This window comes from Erpetoichthys calabaricus, chromosome 6 (assembly GCF_900747795.2).
Source record: "Erpetoichthys calabaricus chromosome 6, fErpCal1.3, whole genome shotgun sequence".
Lineage (NCBI taxonomy): Eukaryota > Metazoa > Chordata > Cladistia > Polypteriformes > Polypteridae > Erpetoichthys > Erpetoichthys calabaricus.
The window spans coordinates 175,507,723-175,526,012 of NC_041399.2; the positions used below are offsets into that span (position 1 = coordinate 175,507,723).

General features: G+C 39.4%; 1 protein-coding gene across 3 annotated transcripts in view; it reads left to right on the forward strand.

The window, feature by feature from the left end:
• Positions 1–18,290, forward strand: part of larp4b (La ribonucleoprotein 4B) — a 146,257-nt gene that overhangs the window by 102,579 nt on the left and 25,388 nt on the right. For all 3 annotated transcript variants that reach the window (XM_051929038.1, XM_028804127.2, XM_028804129.2), the window contains 2 exons: positions 11,620–11,726; positions 15,786–16,034. In XM_051929038.1, coding sequence (XP_051784998.1) covers positions 11,620–11,726; positions 15,786–16,034 — 356 coding nt within the window. The remainder of the gene's footprint in view (positions 1–11,619; positions 11,727–15,785; positions 16,035–18,290) is intronic.

Here is an 18,290-nt window from a genome sequence, read left to right on the forward strand (position 1 = left end):
CACATTTTGCCTTGTGTTGTTGGACATTTTAATCTATGTCTGAAGCTATCCGTTTTGTTTTTTTTTTTAAGCTCTCTAAAATGCAAAACTGCATACAACTTTTATGTTGCATATTATATATATTTTTTTTTATTTGGGTTAACATCATTTATTATTTTGATGATTTAAGAAAATGCAGTGTCAAGGACTTCTCCGGAATCTCCAGTAAATGCTGTTCTGGCAGAAGTGGAAAAGTACTAAAAATATATTCAAGTTGAGGTATTATTACATGGACAAAATGTTACTAAAGTAAAAGTGGTATGGAAAGTATTTGAAGTAAATGTAAAAAAAACAAAAAACAAAGCAGAGTCAACAAAAAACAAAGCAGAGAAAAATGACTCAAGTAAAAGTACATTTCAGTTATTTCAGAACACAAAAAATACCTAAATTAATAAATATCCTCAAATATCCCTGCTGTACATTGGAAAGCAGAAGCAGACTATACATAACAATAAAGATTTTATTTATCAAGAGGAATATTAACACACATTAACATAAACACATTACACACATATGAACACTTAAACAGAAACTGTGTAACGTACTTTATATGGCAATTAAATTTCAAATAGATTCATTTTTGAAATGTCTATTAAATATAAAACCTTTTGTAAGCAAATTTAAATTCACCACAGCTTTATTGGTTTCAAGTGAGTGTTTGAATGCACGCTAAGGGCAAGCAGTCGGATCATCTGCTGGCTTGCTGCTGCTGCTCCTGGTGAGCTGCGTGTTCTGCTTTTCGCTTGTCGTTGTTTTAAGGGCTGGGAGCATATGAAGTGCATCTGCCAAAAGCATTCCAACAACTGCTACGTTAGATGTGCGTGAATTTATTTTAAATGTTGTCTCACTGCCTTGTCTCGCGGGACGTTAAAGTGTCTCTCGCGGGACGTCAAATTGTCTTCTGAGAAGATCATGTCTTGTCTCCCTCCCAAGATTTTTTTTATAATAGAGAGATTATCATTATATACTGTTTTAATTTGTTTATATTGTTCACACAAGTATTTTATTTTTTAGTTTGTTTTTCATCGGGCGACAGACTTGTTGTGCGGGTAATCTGTGAACTTGCAGTTGTACTGGTGGTAAACAACCCTGCTGGTGTAAGAGTTTTAGTGTACAGTGCAGTTGGGGGTTGTGGGGTTTTCAAAAATATCACATCCCCAAGCAGCTTTGTTCACCAGTGTGAACAAAGCAACAGACTAAGCTGGGCTCTGCCAAACGGAAGAGGACATTAGTGTTGACGTGCACAGATCCAGACCAATGGAGAACATCAAAATCAAATGGCTGCAAGTTAATAAACCACCTAGTTATCGGGGAATTTGTATCCTTCTGCCTGTAGAGCCAATGGATCAGGGCGTAGTCAGTCAACAGGGTAAACCACTTATCCCACAAGTAGCAGCGGAGTGCCTCTACCACCCACTTGATAGCTGAACATTCTTTCTCTTTGGTCGAGTAATTCCACTCCCTGGGAAGCAACTTCCTGCTCAGAAATGTAATGGGATATTCTTCCCCACAGGAACTTGTGAGAAAGTACAGCACCCAAACCAAATGCACTTGCATTTGTCTGTAAAATGAACTCCTTAGAGAAGTCTGGATTCCACAGAACTGGGAGCAAAGACTAAGCTGGCTTTAAGTCGGAGAACAATCTTTCACAATCATCAGTCCAGACAATAAACGAGAATGCAGTGCAAGCGCAGCCTGCGATTCAAAAAATTGCTTTGCATACCTGTTTGTCTCGTCTGACAGTAGCTGAAAAGCAGCATCAGGAGAGAGCAGCCTGAAGTAGTCCAGCGCCTGGTAATCTGTCATGTCTAACAGCAAGCCATGCTGTCTTGTGATGCCCGGTAGCCAGTTTGGCTCCAACGGATCAATGTCTGGATATTCCTCCCACACGAACCTTGCCATAAGTGCATCGGCTGCGTGAATGTGATCAGCTGGAGTGGCATCGGCTGGTGTCCGATCAGCTGAGCCAGTTCCTCACTCTTGCTCAATCTCCGGATCACCGTCAACAAAATCAGATTCTGAAAAATCAGTCTGACTCCGTGATAATGCGCAAAAACATCGTCAGCTGAGTATTTTGTTTTCTGCATTCGCTTCGCTCCCTTGTGAGATGTCGATGCCATCTTGCCTTTGTTTACATTTCATAACTCACGCACACACAAGGATTAGAAGCAGAGTCATTGAGTTTAACATTGTTCCAAGCAGAGAGGGTATGCCTGTGATGTAACAGTGATTTTTGCCGCCATTAACAGCTGATTGAGTTAATGTGTTCTGTGCTGTGATTTATTGCTGCTTGCCACTGCTGTCAGGTAAGGAGGAACCCCCTGAAGCACATAGCATAGCATAGCATCTGGGTCACAAAATACAATAATCCCCCATCTATTACGGAAGTTACGTTCCAGACCCATCAGCGATAGGTGAAAATCTGCGATATAGAAAGACCATATAAATAAACTTTTTTTTTTTTTTTTTGAATAGTTTAAGCCTTAAGATACCCCTCCAACACGCTTTAAACACATGTAAACTTATTAAAACACACTTTGTAAACATATATGATATGTGGATGTCGGGCTAAGGATATAAGCAACTCTATTATCTCTATATATAAAAGAAAATCCTGGAATAGAAAGCAAATGCAAGGCTATGATACGTGATAATCTCGAAAGACATTTTAAAGACCCGCGAGACCAAGGAAACTTGCTACGGTGCGTCTCACGGGGACCATAAACATGAGACTTGGTGCCAAGAGATTGTCCCAGGGCTGTAGCAAAAAGGACAGCGACTGTACAGGCTTTAAAAAGATCGAAGGGCAGCGCGACAGCAGCTACTCCAACCGAACACGAGCAGCGTTATACATCCTGCAAGAAAGAGTTCAACCACGCCCGTGGCCAGAAATAAAAGACCGGTATTGCTTTTACAACGTCACGCGAGACCAGGCAGTGAGCCATCATTTAAAACAAGTCAACAGACTTCTAAGCTGGCAGTTGTTGGATTGCTTCTGGCAGGCAAGCATCATGTGTTCTGAGCTCTTAAAACAATGACATGTGACAGGCAGAAGAGGCAGCTAGCAAGCAGCAAAAAGACAGCAAATGATCCAAAGGCATATCCTTAGCGTACGTTCAGCCGCAACACCCTTCACAACACGAGCAGTATTATACGTCTGGGAAGAAAGAGAAGTAACCACGCGCTGGGCAGGAAATAAAGGACAAGTATTGTTTTTACAAAAGTTTTTAAAGTAAAAGTGAAAATAATGCATATGTAACAATTCACAAGAAAATAACCATCTCTTTAAATTGTAGATTGCCTGCCTAAGGTAAAGTCATCCCTGATGAATGGGGACGTGGGAATGAGGGGTCCTTTCATCGGATTAGTGCTATTTCAGATGTGGAATGGCAAAATGGGGGAGGCAGCTTGATGAATGAGGTCTCCAGGACTTAAAACAAATCCAAATCATATTATGTGATATCATCTAATGTGAAATTCTACTCTGTACTTCTAGAATTTTTATTTTTATACTGTATTGAGGATTTATTCTATTCTATGTATTGTACTGCACGGCTCAGAATTGAAAGGCAATGAGTAAAATGACAAAGTAGAACTTCATAAAGACGTTTACAAATGTTGGCGCTAAACACATGCAGAGCAGGTTAGAGACTATGAAACCAGGTAAATTAGAAAGGCTCAAAAAAAAAAAAACAGCATTGGCTTTATACACATGTGGAGAAAGTAAAAGGATATGAAAGTAGGAAAATTAGAAAATATAAAAAAAGAAAGTAAAGATCGCAGTGGCACAAACAAACAAACTGCCTCATCTAACTATGCACCAGTCTAACTTTGGTTTTGCACAATAATTACTACACTATTGCACCTTAACACTTAATTCTACTTTATTCACATAGTTTTACTTATTTATTATGTTCTACTATACTGTTATCTTTCAATCTATGACTTTTTGTTAATCTAACTGATATTCTTCTAACTTTGCACAGTTTTTGATAAGCGGATCAGGATGCATTTCACTGCGTGTTGTCCTGTATAACTATGCATGTGACAAATAAAGAATCTTGAGAATTTCAAAAACAGAGTTTACCACACATGCATTTATTGGTTACTTTGTTAATGTATATATATTTATCTGTCTGCTTATTTAAAAAGCTAAATTTACCCCAGGAGTCAAAAACGTTCTGTCTAGCCCTTGTACAGAAACCTAGACAAAAGCTGGGGTATCACCTTGGTAACCCCATGTACTTTTGGAACTTTGAGAGGAAAGTAGGACGACTTTACAGACAGGAGTCCAATGCAGAACTCTACTTACTTTTTTTTTTTTTTTTAACAAAGTAAAAAAGTAAGTAATTAACTGCTGATGATGTCGATCGTTTTGTCTGTGCTGAAATTCCAATCAGAGAAACCTATCCTGCCATCATTAAAAAATTCAGCATATTGGGACTCGCAAGATTACAAATATTGTTTTTACAGAAGTTCTGAAATAAAAGTGAAACTAATGAAATAGCAACAATTCAAAGAAAAAAAAAATCTTAAGTGTGTATCCAGAAAACCAAACACGGGGGTTGGTGAGCAAAGCTCCCTAGTATAAAAAAAAAAAAAAAAAAAAATCTTGGCAGGGAGACAAGGCGTGATCTTCTCGGAAGACAATTTGACATCCTGCGAGAGACATTTTAACGTCCCGCAAGACAAGGCAGGGAGACAGAAGGACAGCTGCTGAGCTGCTGTACAGGCTTTTAAATGATCGACGCGCAGTGTGACAAGCAGAACACGCACCTTAGCATAAGCAGCACAAAGCTAGTAGCTGATCAGTCTGCTTCTCCTTAGTGTGCGTTTAGCTCCCCCCCCTTCACAATATGAACGGGAGTGATGCAAAGTTGCAGGAGCATAGCGCGCCTCCGGGGGGGGAGGCTAGGTTTTGAGCAAAGCGATCGAGACCAGATCATCTCGGAGAAACACTTTGACAACACGCGAGACTAGACATTACCAGCTTAGGAAGCAAAACCCGTGAAACGGTGACTTTTGCACGTCTCGCCCTACTTGCAATCTAAAACAAGTTCATGGACATCTAACCTAGCAGTTGTTGGAAGGCAGACACTTCAGGAGCTCCCAGCTCTTAAAACAACGACAAGCAGATCACACAGCTTGCCAGCAACAGCTGCAGCAAGCCAGCAGATGATCCGAGTGCAACTCCTTAGCGTGTGTTCAGCCCTCACCTGACAAACACAAACCCCCCCCCCCCCCCACCGCCCCCTTTTTCAGAACGCCAGCGTTTAGAGACGCGAAATGGCAAAAGGACAGCTGCTGTACAGGCTCTTAAATGATTCACGTAAAGCATGACAAGCAGAACAAGACAGCAGCTAAACCGATCGCATCTCTTTAATGTGCGTTCAGACCCTCCCATCACAATGCGAGCAGCATTATAAGTCCCGCGAGAAAGAGATGTAACCATGCCCAGGGCAGGAAATAAAGGACAAATAAACAAAAGGTTTAAAGTAAAAATGAAAATAATGCATATGTGACAATTCCCTTGAAAAAAACAATTTAAAGAGATTGTTAATCTGGTAAACCAAACCTGGTGGTGGGTGAGCCCCCTAGTAGTAATAATAATAATAAATCCGCGATGTAGCGGGGGCACGATCGCTAAACCGCTATATAGCGGGGGATCACTGTACTCCCTTTCACTGTGTCCTTAATTTTTTTCTTTGTGGCTCAAATACATCGCTGTTCATTCTGTTGCTGTTGTGAAGGTACAAAAAAAAGACAGCACAGAAGATGGTATGTGAGACTTTTAAAATGTATCGTGTCATTACGATGGGGAATATGCGACCCTTTACAAAAGCACCACAAATGCATTTGTATGTTGGCATTTTGCTTCACCACATTGAACCATTCATCAAACATCGAAGCAGGCTCATAGATCGCATAGGATCCTCAAAGCGGTTTTCTGTTACATGTAGATAGTAAACAGAGACTCTGACGTCACATTCCAACTTTTATCACAATGCGCCTCCCAACTTTTTGCTGGGACTACAACTCGCGCACGCATCGCGTTAATTTCTGAGGACCTGCTCAGAGAACTCGTCAAATGAACAATGGGAACGCGAGGCAGCCATTCTGAGCCTTAAGTATAAATGAGCCCTTAGGATTAGCTGTTATCCCAGCCAGCCACAAACTGTCAAGCACTGCTTGCAGAGAGTCAAGATGTGACCACCGCTCACTTCTGAAAATGACTATGCCATTGAGATATGCTCCAGCATATGCGGAATGGGGTCGCATCAATTGAAAAGTCAACTGTGCGCCATGGAGACCAAATGGGAGACTTTGAACAACTTGTCCGGGGTGGCAAACATGGTCTTCTCACAGCTGGATTCCTTTAGCGGCACCTGCCAATACCCCTTTATGAGATCTAGAGTGGAAGTATATGAGGCTTGCCTGAGTCTTTACAGTAAGTCTTCATTACACAGCATGGGATACGCATCAGATTTGGAAGTCTTATTCAAGCGTTGAAAATCTGTGCAAAACTGAACAGAGACATCCAATTTTGGTACCAGAAAAATTGGTATGCACCATTTGCTTTAACTCTCACAAATCTCATCCAGATCCAGCACCTACTTCTTCTCCTATGTATCACAGTCCTTGTCACTTCTGGAATACAATATGGGCATAGGTGTACACCAGGCTCAGTCACAATCTTGGCCAGATACGGATGAAAAGACATCAGAGTTACTTCTAATCAGGGACAGTAACTTAGCCTTCCAAGTGTCCGTCAAATCATCACAAGTAGCCACCACAGTCTGAGACTTCAGCAGTAGTGGCCAACCCCTTATCGGGATTGTGCCTTTCCTTCAAAAGATTAACTAACTTGTAGAATTTGCATGGGCTTATGCTGTCAGGGAATCCTTATGTTCACTGGACTCATGCATTCCTTCACTACCGCTGGACCTAGCCTTTTTGCCAGAAACTTGTGGGTCAGGCGGGATCAAAACAAGAACCCAATTGTCCTTTTTAAATTCACAAATTTAGCTTTTTCAATCATAATTACATTTTTGGGGCTCATGTTTGCATTGCTGATGCTCCACAGCAATGGATGACAAATTAGAAATATATTCTTGGAGCAAAGCAAACCGATCGACAAATCTCGCCTCATGAGTGTGCAAACCTCCATCTGTTCTTCCCGAAAAAGGTCTGACACCCCTTGTGGCCACCTGACAAATAATAGTTCAAATGGACTTGAGCCAGTAGATGCCTTACTGTTGGGAAGTGGACCAACATGTCTAATCCAACTGTCTAGAAAGGGATGTCCAAAATGGGTATCAGTGAAAGGGCAGCCCTAGTTGGTCTATGAGTGGAAGCAACTTGACAGAGCAACACTTACAAAACTATTCCACATCTCTACCCATATTCAGCCCATAAAAAGGTATCAAAATACAATTCCTCGTCTTTTCCACTCTAAGATGACCCCCCCAAGACGTGGGTGTTAGCAAGTTTCAACACCATCTCTTTGCCCACTCAGGACCACCAACTGCTTAGTCAGTCTGCCCTAAGTGCAATCAGAAATCATTCAATACAAGAAGCTATTCTTAATTAAAAAGTAGAGAGTTTTGAAACTAGGGCCCTCCTGTTCCTCATAGTAACAATCATCTTGAACATGTGCTTGTTCAAATGCAAAATCTAAGCTGCGGTCGGCACGTTGCATGCGCACAAATTTGGACTATGTGTCAGCCCCTACATCACCAGAGCCTGAAGCAGCAGCAGCCCCATTTGGGCTGGGGAGGCAAGCGCCTGCTGCAAAGCACCCTCTAAGAAGTGCCCTCCAGCTATCGTAGAAAGTCAGGTGAGGGATCATCCCCATCCTTACTGGCCAAATAAGGTTCAATCTCCATGCTGGTTTCCTGGCCGACGTTGTCAGTAGCGAGCCCCACTCTTTCTACTATAGAAAGAGGTGCTTTTCTGGCAGCCAAGACCTTCAGGAAAAGGGCATTTCTTCTCCCAACTAAAGAAGGCCAGGGAGCAGACACAGATACAGCAGTCCAAACTTTAAAGTTCCTTCCCTTATATTTAAGTGGCAGTAGTACAGTCTCATACTCCTTAACATCCCCATGAGCACAGCAAATGTTTACATGCTCTTTGCTTGTTCAAGGTATCTGCTGGAACATGTTGCGTCAGATGACGCAGAGATCTCTACCCATGTCCAACAGGGCTGGAATCTCACGTCCACCTAGGCCAACTAAGACATTAAAGTTACACTTTTCCAAGAATGTGGCCTGAGAGCAGCAAACCTTGTCCAAGTCGCTGTCCAGGGATGGAGCAGATGAGAGGCAATACCCCCTAGCCAGATGTCCGGGCTGGTCACAGCGAAAGCATCTGTGGTGACTAAATCACTGCTGTCTCTTTCCTTTGTTCAAATCAGTGGCTTTAATCACATTAGCAGCGTTGTCTGTGGTAATTCAAACGTGTTGAGCATCATCTAATTTCCATGTTTCAAGCACATCTCTGAGCCCCAGTGCAATTGTTTCTTGGTATGGTTATCTGGCACATACCCTGTCTGAAGTCGGACACTCTTCATCTCCCAGTTCTCAATAAAATGGACCGTTAGGCTCATGTACAGTTGCACGATACGACTAGTTCACAGATTGAGTATGGTGGAAAAGTGGCTTATATGCTGAAGCTAATCTGAAATTTTTTAATTCACTTCATCATATAAGTTGGGCAGCACTTTTGTGACAGGGAAGTACATATTTTCATCATTCGTTCTCCGTAGTTTTTGCTATCCATGATTTTCGACTGTAGCAACAGGAACCATTTCTTTTGCAATGTGGTATGTTACGGCCACTGTTATTTCCTTTCATTCGGGGCTTGTCTTCATATGGTATGCAATGAGAGGATGTTGCTGTCAGAGTGGTTTATTTTGTGGCACTGGGCTTTTGTTGCATTTTGAACAGAGGCCTCATGAAGTTTAATACATTAATCATACTTTGTAACATGTCTTGTTTGCAAATGATTGGATAGGTTTGACTTGTTGCCTGTCTTCATTCCTAATTCTGTCTTGCAAAGTTTGCATAAAAGTCTTTTTTGTTCTGTATCATTCTGTCTGAAGCCAAACCATTTCCCATATTTTTTTTATTTATTTTTTTTTTTTGACACTAAATCATTATGGGACAGCACAGTAAACAATAGGGCAGGCACACTTACGAGGGTTGTCTGGGTTCCGCGCGGAATCACTCGAAATAAGTAGCCAAGGATTTTTTTTTCTATTTTTCTCATGTACTTCGATCCTTTTTAAACTTTTTCCAAGTATTCACTGCCAACATCAATGCACTTTTGGGCTCTTCTGACCCACGCCGCAAAACACTCGCGAAAGGCTGTCTTTGGGAGGTTGTCCAGCTGTTCTTTGACAGCTGCAATCAGTTCCTCTTGAGTTTCGAAGTTGTGGCCTCGCAGGGGTTCTGTCACCTTCGGGAAGAGCCAAAAGTCACATGGTGCAAGATCAGGCGAGTAGGGTGGCGGGTTCAAAACGTTGACACCACTGTCTTCAATGAAATGCTTCGTCGCATTAGCCGTGTGGGCTGGCGCATTGTCATGATGCAAAAAGTGCCTTCGCAAGTTCTTGGACCGGCCTCTAGCCATCGCAGAAAAAACGTCAGGCAGGCACTGAGTGGTGTACCACTCAGAGGTCACAGTTTTCCTCTCCATCAGCGGAATTGACGCGACAATGCCATCGATGTTGAAAAAGATGGCAAACATGGTGTGTTCCACCGAGCGGATTAAACCATCAGAAAAGTCGTAAAAAATCATCACTCGAAAGTCACGCACGCACGGAGTCGGGAGCTTCGCCACTAGCGCCGGCTGCGCACTCTCAGTTTGTTTGCTTCTCGTGTTCATTCTGAAGGAAGAGAGGGAGCAAAACATCTGAACAAAAACATGCAACCACTTGAATAATCCCTCTACACAGCAGAACAGGTTTCGACAGGCTGACACTCGACAAACGATAAAATTCCGCACGGAACCCAGACAACCCTCGTACATGAAAACTAGGGAATTAAACCACACAGACATGTTACACAAACACTTCACAAAGTGTACAGACAGCTAGTTGTAAAGCTATTATATCTGGTTATAAAGCATGCTGTTTAACCAGTTGCAGCTCACACTTGCGCTTCTGACTACAGCGCACTGTATGAAATATATAGCATTTGTTCTTTTTTTATGTAACATATTTTTAAAGCTGCTTTTTAACACTTGTTTAAAGTGCTTATATAAAATGACATGTTAGTACTAAGTAAAGTGGTGCTTTTCACCATATTTCTCAGTCAGAAGTTGCCTCGCTTAACACTGCCTTCCACTGCTGACGTCATGGGTTCCTGTTGCCAGATTAAATTAATATATCACAATATTTTTTAATGCATTGTTTGAAAATAAAACTATCTTTCATGTTGTGGCACTTGATATATTACCCAGGCCTATATATAAATAGAAAATTTAAACAGGGCTGTGAGTCGGAAGAAATTATTGGGTTTGTGGAGTCTGAGTCAGTAAAAATGTACCAATTCCAACTAAATATAAATTTCACATATATTAAAATTTGTTTTTTCTTATTGCCTTTTAATAAACATATAACCTCGTCTTAATTTTGCAAGTTTTGTCTTTTTGTTTAATGTTAATGTTACTCAATGTTTGCAACTTAAGTAATTTAAAACAGCCACAACAGTAAAAAGCCACAGCTTTTTAACCCAAATTTTAACAGGTATGGGTGCTAAAAAGTAGTTTGATAGTTTGCGATGATAGTGATTAAAATGCTTTGTATCTTGTATGTTGTTGGCTTTCAGTCAACATAGTAAATACAGTACTATTCAATGGTTTTTAGTCATCATTCTGGAATGCTGGCCTTAGGCGCAGAGTTTCAAAGAAAAGCCATATGAGAAACTGGCAAATAAAAAGAAAAGGTTAATATTGCAAATGAGTACAGACATTGGACAAAAGATGACCGGGAAAGTGTATTATGCTCATCATCGTGGTGTCATCTTTCTCTCTTTTGCTGACAACACTGGTATTCTGTATATTTAGTGAAGAAGACGATTGAGGGCCTGTAAATTGTTTGTTTCACAACCTACACACACTGATATTCTTATTCTTTTATGTTGTTGCCCATCTTGACCTTCCCCTTCTTTTTCCATCTTGATTAGATCCAATAATAGATATCTTTGTGTGAAATTTTCAGTTTCTTAGCAATCTGTCACATGGAATAACCTTCATTTTGCAAAAAAAGAAATATAGACTGACATGGTTCTTGAGAAAGCCGTTTCATTTTTGCCATTTTTGAGCCCAGAACTAAACTTCAGGAATGCCAGTACCTACTAACACAAGTGAATACAATAGGGTTAAGGGTTTCAGTGTTACTAATGCCTTTAGAAAATAGCCCTGTATTTTGAAGATTGATGCAAACCACAATTAATATTTTATCTATCTATATTATCTATATTGTTAGTACATTTGTATGCTTCTTTTACTCTACTTATTAATACCATACAGTTGCGCGTGCTTACTATTAACACAAACTTGAATCTTTGTCTTTCATAGGTTGCTCCTTTTCCCAGCACTGGATTCATAAATGGATTCACAACTTCACCCAGTTTCAAACCAGCATCATCTCCACTCACTGTTAGACACTACTCTCCTAGGAACCGGTAAATTAGTAAATTTCCCATTGGGATTAATAATGTGTGTGTGTCTGTCTCTGTCTCTATCTATCTATCTATCTATCTATCTATCTATCTATCTATCTATCTATCTATCTATCTATCTATCTATCTATCTATCTAAATGACTTCTCAATCAAATACCCTTTTTAAAATAATCCACTTTATTTAAGTACTTTCTGTAAAGGAGTATGTTATTAAATGTGAAGTACTTTAGTTTGGTTTATCTTTAATGGTCATCTATTATTTCATCGTATTTTATTTTTTTCATGTCCTTTGAAATGTTATATGTTGGAGTGTTCAAAAATTTGAATGGAAATACATTGTAGACCAGCTGGGGTTGTGTTTTTGTTTGTTACAAATTTCATTGAACGTGATTGTACATTAATAAGAAATTATTTGGCCTTTTTACTTTGTGTATGTTCTCATTTTAGAATTTTGGTAGTATAAAAACAAGACTAAGTATAATTTAAACATGTTGCACTGCTTGCTGTCCTTGGAATATACCAGTGAAATCTATGCTAGCAAAAGGAAAGTTTAAGATGCCAATAAAGAAAACTTTCAACATCCAGAAATTTCCCAAACACATAACCAAATTTCACAGCTCCTGTTTTACATTAGCTCCCATAGTGATTTGTACCCATGTAGTGGTGAAGTGGTGTTGAAACTGAGACAAGAGTCGATTAGGGCCATGGGAAACACTGCAGCTGCTGCACACACAGTTCTGGAGTACCTGAATGAAAATTCTTGCAGACATAAAAAGAGAACATGCAAAATCCATGCAGGAAACATACCTAATAACCCGGAGCTGCAATGTAGCAAGAACATCATGTGCCTTTATAGTAAATTTTCTGTGGCCAGTATTCAGTGTGAAAGGGGCTTGCCCATGTCTGTCTGACTGTCTGCATAAAACTAGTCCCCCATTGAACCGATTTTTTTTTTAATTTGGCACACTTGTATTTCAAGGAAATTTGCTGTGACAGTTCAATTTTCATTTAGATATCTTGAATAGAGTGTGCTGTACAAAGTTTACAGTTTTATAATATCCCAATGAAAAGCATGAGTGAAATTTCAAACTTATTTTTCTTAAAAAAGAGAAACATTCTGTGGAACATCAACTCACTGAGTTTACTGTTTAACATTTATTTTGAGAGGGATCTCTTCCACTTGAATATTTCAAGTTTTTCCCTTTTACTTGTCTCATAGCTGCTCCTGTTGGTAATACAGATTCTCAATACACGTTAGTTTAACACCAGGGAGGCATGCGTCCACAATCCAGTGATAGAGCCACTCACTTCTCCTACTCCTTGAGATAAGTTAACTGTAAAAGAACAATAAAAGGAAAATGTCACATATCTGGAAATATAAGAGGAAAGTACTGTAATTGTGTTATGTATAGAGTGAACAAATATATTTCCAGTATTTATTTTTCAATAAGAACAACCTCACAGCTACATTATTTGCACATTTTAATGATTCAGGATTTCACAGATGCAGAGCTTTTCTGATGAATTACAGCAACATCCATTATGGTTCGAAGCAGCCAACAATTTTACATTGAGACTTTAAAGTTTAATAACTGTACTACTGCAATTGTCACAAACCCTCCACAACCACACAGGCTATATGGGTTGGCCCATATTTTTTTTATTTTAACTGCATGACTTTGGAACTATTGTTTAAAGAGGATGATTTTAATGTAGTTTATTAATGCATGTAATTGCATTCATTTACCATTGTTGTTTTTTTTTTAATATGACTTATTGTTACAAAAATATTTAGTAAACAAAAATGTGGTAACTTGACTCTCTGAAGTTAACTAAAAATGTTTTAAATGTTCCATCTTTCAAATCACTTAATAAAGTCCAACCTGAATATTTAAGTTGCGCAAACATTTTCTAACTTAGTGCATGAAATCAGCATCATCATTTTCACTCTATTTTATGCTGTAATTTTTATTTTTATATTTAACCCTTCATATCTCTCTATTATAATAAAAAATTTTTGGGACGAGACATGACTTTTTGAAGAGACTTTTTGGAATGAAGTCCCCCGAGATGGAGACTTTTAACATGAGATTCTTTCAAGTCACAACATACTTACAACCATTTTCAAACAAGACCACGGCCATCTAACCTCTGTCGTGTGAATGCTTTTGGCAGATACACTGCCTGTGCTCTCAGCTCTTATAAATTTTATCAGGACAATAATTTTATACGTTCTAGATGACACGTCAATGACAAAGCAAAGAAGAAAGAGCAGCGCGTTGAAAAGAGACCCAAAAGCGTTTGAGAGGAAAGAATGCAAAAAAGAACAATAATAATCTATGTGCAGGTTCTGAAAATAACGAAAGTAATAATCAGCCTGGACCAAGTGGAATTAAAAACCTCACAGGTCCAATTGGGGTCAGAAATAAAAGACAAGAGTAAAAGACAAAGTAGAACTTCATGAAGAAGACATTCAAAAACATTGGCACGCGATAAACATGCAGAGCAGGTTAGAGATTATGAAAGCAGTGGAATTCGAAAGATTTAAAAAAAAAAAAAAAAACCAGCGCGATACACATGCAGAGCAACTTAAAGATTATGAAAGTAGTAAAATTCTAAAGCATCAAAAAACCAATAGTTAAGATCGCATTAGTGCTCACAAACGGAAATTATTACTCAGTGAAATAATGGAACAGCAAAAAAGAGATTGAATACATGGACACAGGTGATATGTCAGAAGTATGTAGATATTGTAAGGCTTTAAAGTTTTAAGTCAGAAACTTGTAGATCATATAATTCGTGTTGCCATCAGGGAAAAGTAGTGTTTCTTCCCTATGAAGAGGCGTATCCACAAGAATTAAAAGATTTGTTGTTTGCTGAAAGTGCAATTCACAAACACTACAGGAAAAATATCCGAATCTACAATAATCTGTTTGCATCATTCAATGCTCAAAACATACATTTATACAATAATGGACAATACGCTATGAGAATCTGTGGTCCCACAACAATTAAAGCTACGACAACTTTAATTTTGAAGAAACCACAATTCAATCAGGTTTATATTTATGATCACGGAGAAGTGGTGCAACATAGAATCAAAAGAGTTAAATGATCAGATGTATTAGAAATAATACAACCAATAATGGATACAAATCCTTAGGTCAAAAAGTATCGCACTTTACACAAAATTTATCTGCAAAATACGGACAAATAAAATTTTTTTGGATATCTATATGAATCCGAAAGAACATAGTCGCATTTATAATAAACCAACGTGTGAGAAATTGTCCGCGATAACCGTTTTGAAAGACAGAGATAGCAAAGACTGTGTTGATATTCAAGTATATCCAAAGACAAGCACGATTCAAAACGAGATCTTGATATGCCGTTTGTATTAAAACGTTTACAGTTTCCTGTGAGAATAGCTTTTGCTATGACAATTAACAAATTACAGGGACAAACATCTGAAAAAGTCGGTTTATTTATTGGAGAGAAAGAAATGATATTCACTCACGGGCAGTTATACGTTGCATTGTCACAATGTAAGTCCAAACACGGATTCAAAATTCAATTCAGTCTTGAAGAAAAGTTAATTCTAATATTGCTTTTACTGAAGTTTTAAAGTAAAAAGTGAAAATAATGCATATGTAACAATTCCCATGAAAATAACCATCTTTTTAAATTGTATATCTGGTTAAACAAACCCAGGGATTGGCAGGTGAAGCGAGCAGGGGGCAGAGCCCCCTAGTGTACTATGAATAACAAAATTTAAGTAAATACAACAGAGTACAATAATTTATTTAAAAATTTTATTTAACAATGTAGATTCTGCTGCCATAAATTGTTTAAAAAGTCAAGTTCTAAATGTTATCTTTTATTTTTAGTCATATATGCATATCTGGTCACTTTTTTGCCTTCACACATTGTTAAATACTTTGTTTAAACTATGCAAGTTTTATATAGCCAAGTTTATAACGTTTATATTGTATATCTGTATATTTATAACAAATGTTCTCACCGATAAATGATGAATTCACAGTATTTTTATCTTTCATAGAAATCATAGTAAACCTCACATTAGGCCTCCTATGCCAAATGCAGATCGTGGACCGGGCCTGCTTGAGAGTCCAACGATATTTAATTTTCCTGCTGAACGCCTATTAAATGGTGTTCGAAGCCCTCAGACACGTCCACTTGGGCAAAATAGGACTCGCCTTCAGAGCACTATGAGTTACAAGAGAGATGCTGGAGTTGGACGAATAGAGCAAAATAATACTGATGGTTCACCCAGCATTGCCAGAGGGAGGTAAGAATATAAAGTGTTGCAATGGAAATTATAGCCTTTGTATGTGCTTTGTGCCAAAAAGCATGTATTTTGTACCGATGTTTTATTTTAAATTTAATGATACAGTCCAGAACAGACTTTCTTGTAACTACTCTCCCTGTTTTTTAACTAAGCATATATTAATGCATAAAACCTTTCTTGCATTGTATATTTTTGTTTTTTGTGATAATGCGGTAATTACATTTTTTATCGGTGTTAAATATAAATGCATTAAAATCTAAGCATGGCGGGGAGTTCCTTTTAACAAAGTTAATAACTTGTGAGTAAGAAAAATGATACGTTGTCAAAATATAGGTCTGTGGAGGTCCAGAAGCACTTCTTCCTCTATCGGCTGCTCCCGTTAGGGGTTGCCACAGTGGATCATCTTGTTCCATATCTTCCTGTCCTCTATATCTTGCTCTGTCACACCCATCACCTGCATGTCTTCTCTCACCACATCCATAAACCACCTCTTTTCCTCTTGCCTGGCAGCTCTATTCTTAGCATCCTTTTCCCAATATACCCAGCATCTCTCCTCTGTACATGTCCAAAAACAACCGAGTCTCACCTCTTTGACTGTATTCCAATCGTCTAACCTTAGCCGACCCTCTAGTGTACTCATTTCTAAACCTATTTTGTGTCATACCCAATTCAAATCTTAGAGCTTGATGTGACAGAGTTAAAGATGCTATCTCCTGCTTTCTGGTCAGTGCCACCATCTCCAGCTCATATAACAAAGCTGCTCTCACTACTGTCCAATAGACCTTTCCTTTCACTCTTGCTGTTAACTGCCTGTCACAAAGTACACCTGACACTCTGCTTCATCCATTCCACCTTGCATGTACTGTCTTTTTCACCTCTCTTCCACAATCCCCGTTACTCTGTACTGTTGATCCCAAGTATTTAAACTCATCCACCTTTGCCAGTTCTATTCCCTGCATCCTCACCATTCCCCTGACCTTCCTGTCATTCATGTTCCTACTGACCTTCATTCCTCTTCTCTCTAGAGCATATCTCCACTTCTCCAGGGTCTCCTCAACCTGCTCCCTACTCTCGCTACACATCACAATGTCATCAGCAACCATCATAGTCCAAGGGAACTCCTGTGTAATCTCATTTGTAAACCTGTCCGTCACCATTGCAAATAAGAAAGGGCTCAGAGCCAATCCGTGATGTAATCCCACCTCTACATTGAATGCATCTGTCAATCCTACCACGGACCTCACCACTGTCACACTTCTGTCATACATATCCTGTACAACTCTTACATACTTCTCTGCCACTCCTGACTTCCTCATACAATACCACAACTCCTCTCGAGGCACCCTGTCATATGCTTTCTCCAGGTCCACAAAGACACAATGCAACTCCTTGTGGCCTTCCCTATACTTCTCCTTCAACACCCTCAGAGCAAGCATTGTATCTGTGGTGCTCTTTGTTGGCATGAAACCATACTGCTGCTCACTAATCATCACCTCCCTTCTTAACCTAGCTTCTAGTACTCTTTCCCATAACTTCATGCTGTAGCTTATCACTTTTATCCCCCTGTAGTTACTGCAGCTCTGCACATCCCCCTTATTCTTAAAAATAGGAACCAGTACACTTCTTCTCCACTCCTCAGGCATCCTCATTTTCCAAGACTTCATTAAACAATCTGGTTAAAAACCCCACTGCCATCTCTCCTAAACACCTCCATGATTCCACAGGTATGTCATCTGGACCAATGGCCTTTCCATTCTTCATCTTCTTTATAGCAGTCCTTTCTTCCTCCTTGCTAATCTGTTGCACTTCCTGATTCACTATCTCTACATCATCCAGCCTCTTTTCTCTCTCGTTCTCTTCATTCATCAGCCTCTCAAAGTACCCTTTCCATCTTCTCAACACACCCTCCTCGCTTGCAAGTATTTTTCGATCTTTATCCTTTATGACCCTAAACTGCTGCACATCTTTCCCAGCTCTGTCCCTCTGTCTAGCCAATCGGTACAGGTCCTTTTCTCCCTCCTTAGTGTCCAACCTCTCATACAACTCATCATAAGCCTTTTCTTTAGCCTTTGCCACCTCTCTTTACCTTGCACCTTATCTCCTTGTACTCTTGTCTACTTTCTGCATCTTCCTGCTATCCCACTTTTTCTTCTTCGCCATCCTTTTCCTCTGTATATTCTCCTGTACTTCCCCATTCCACCACCAAGTTTCCTTTTCCTCTTACCTCTGTCCAGATGTCATGCCAAGCACCCTTCT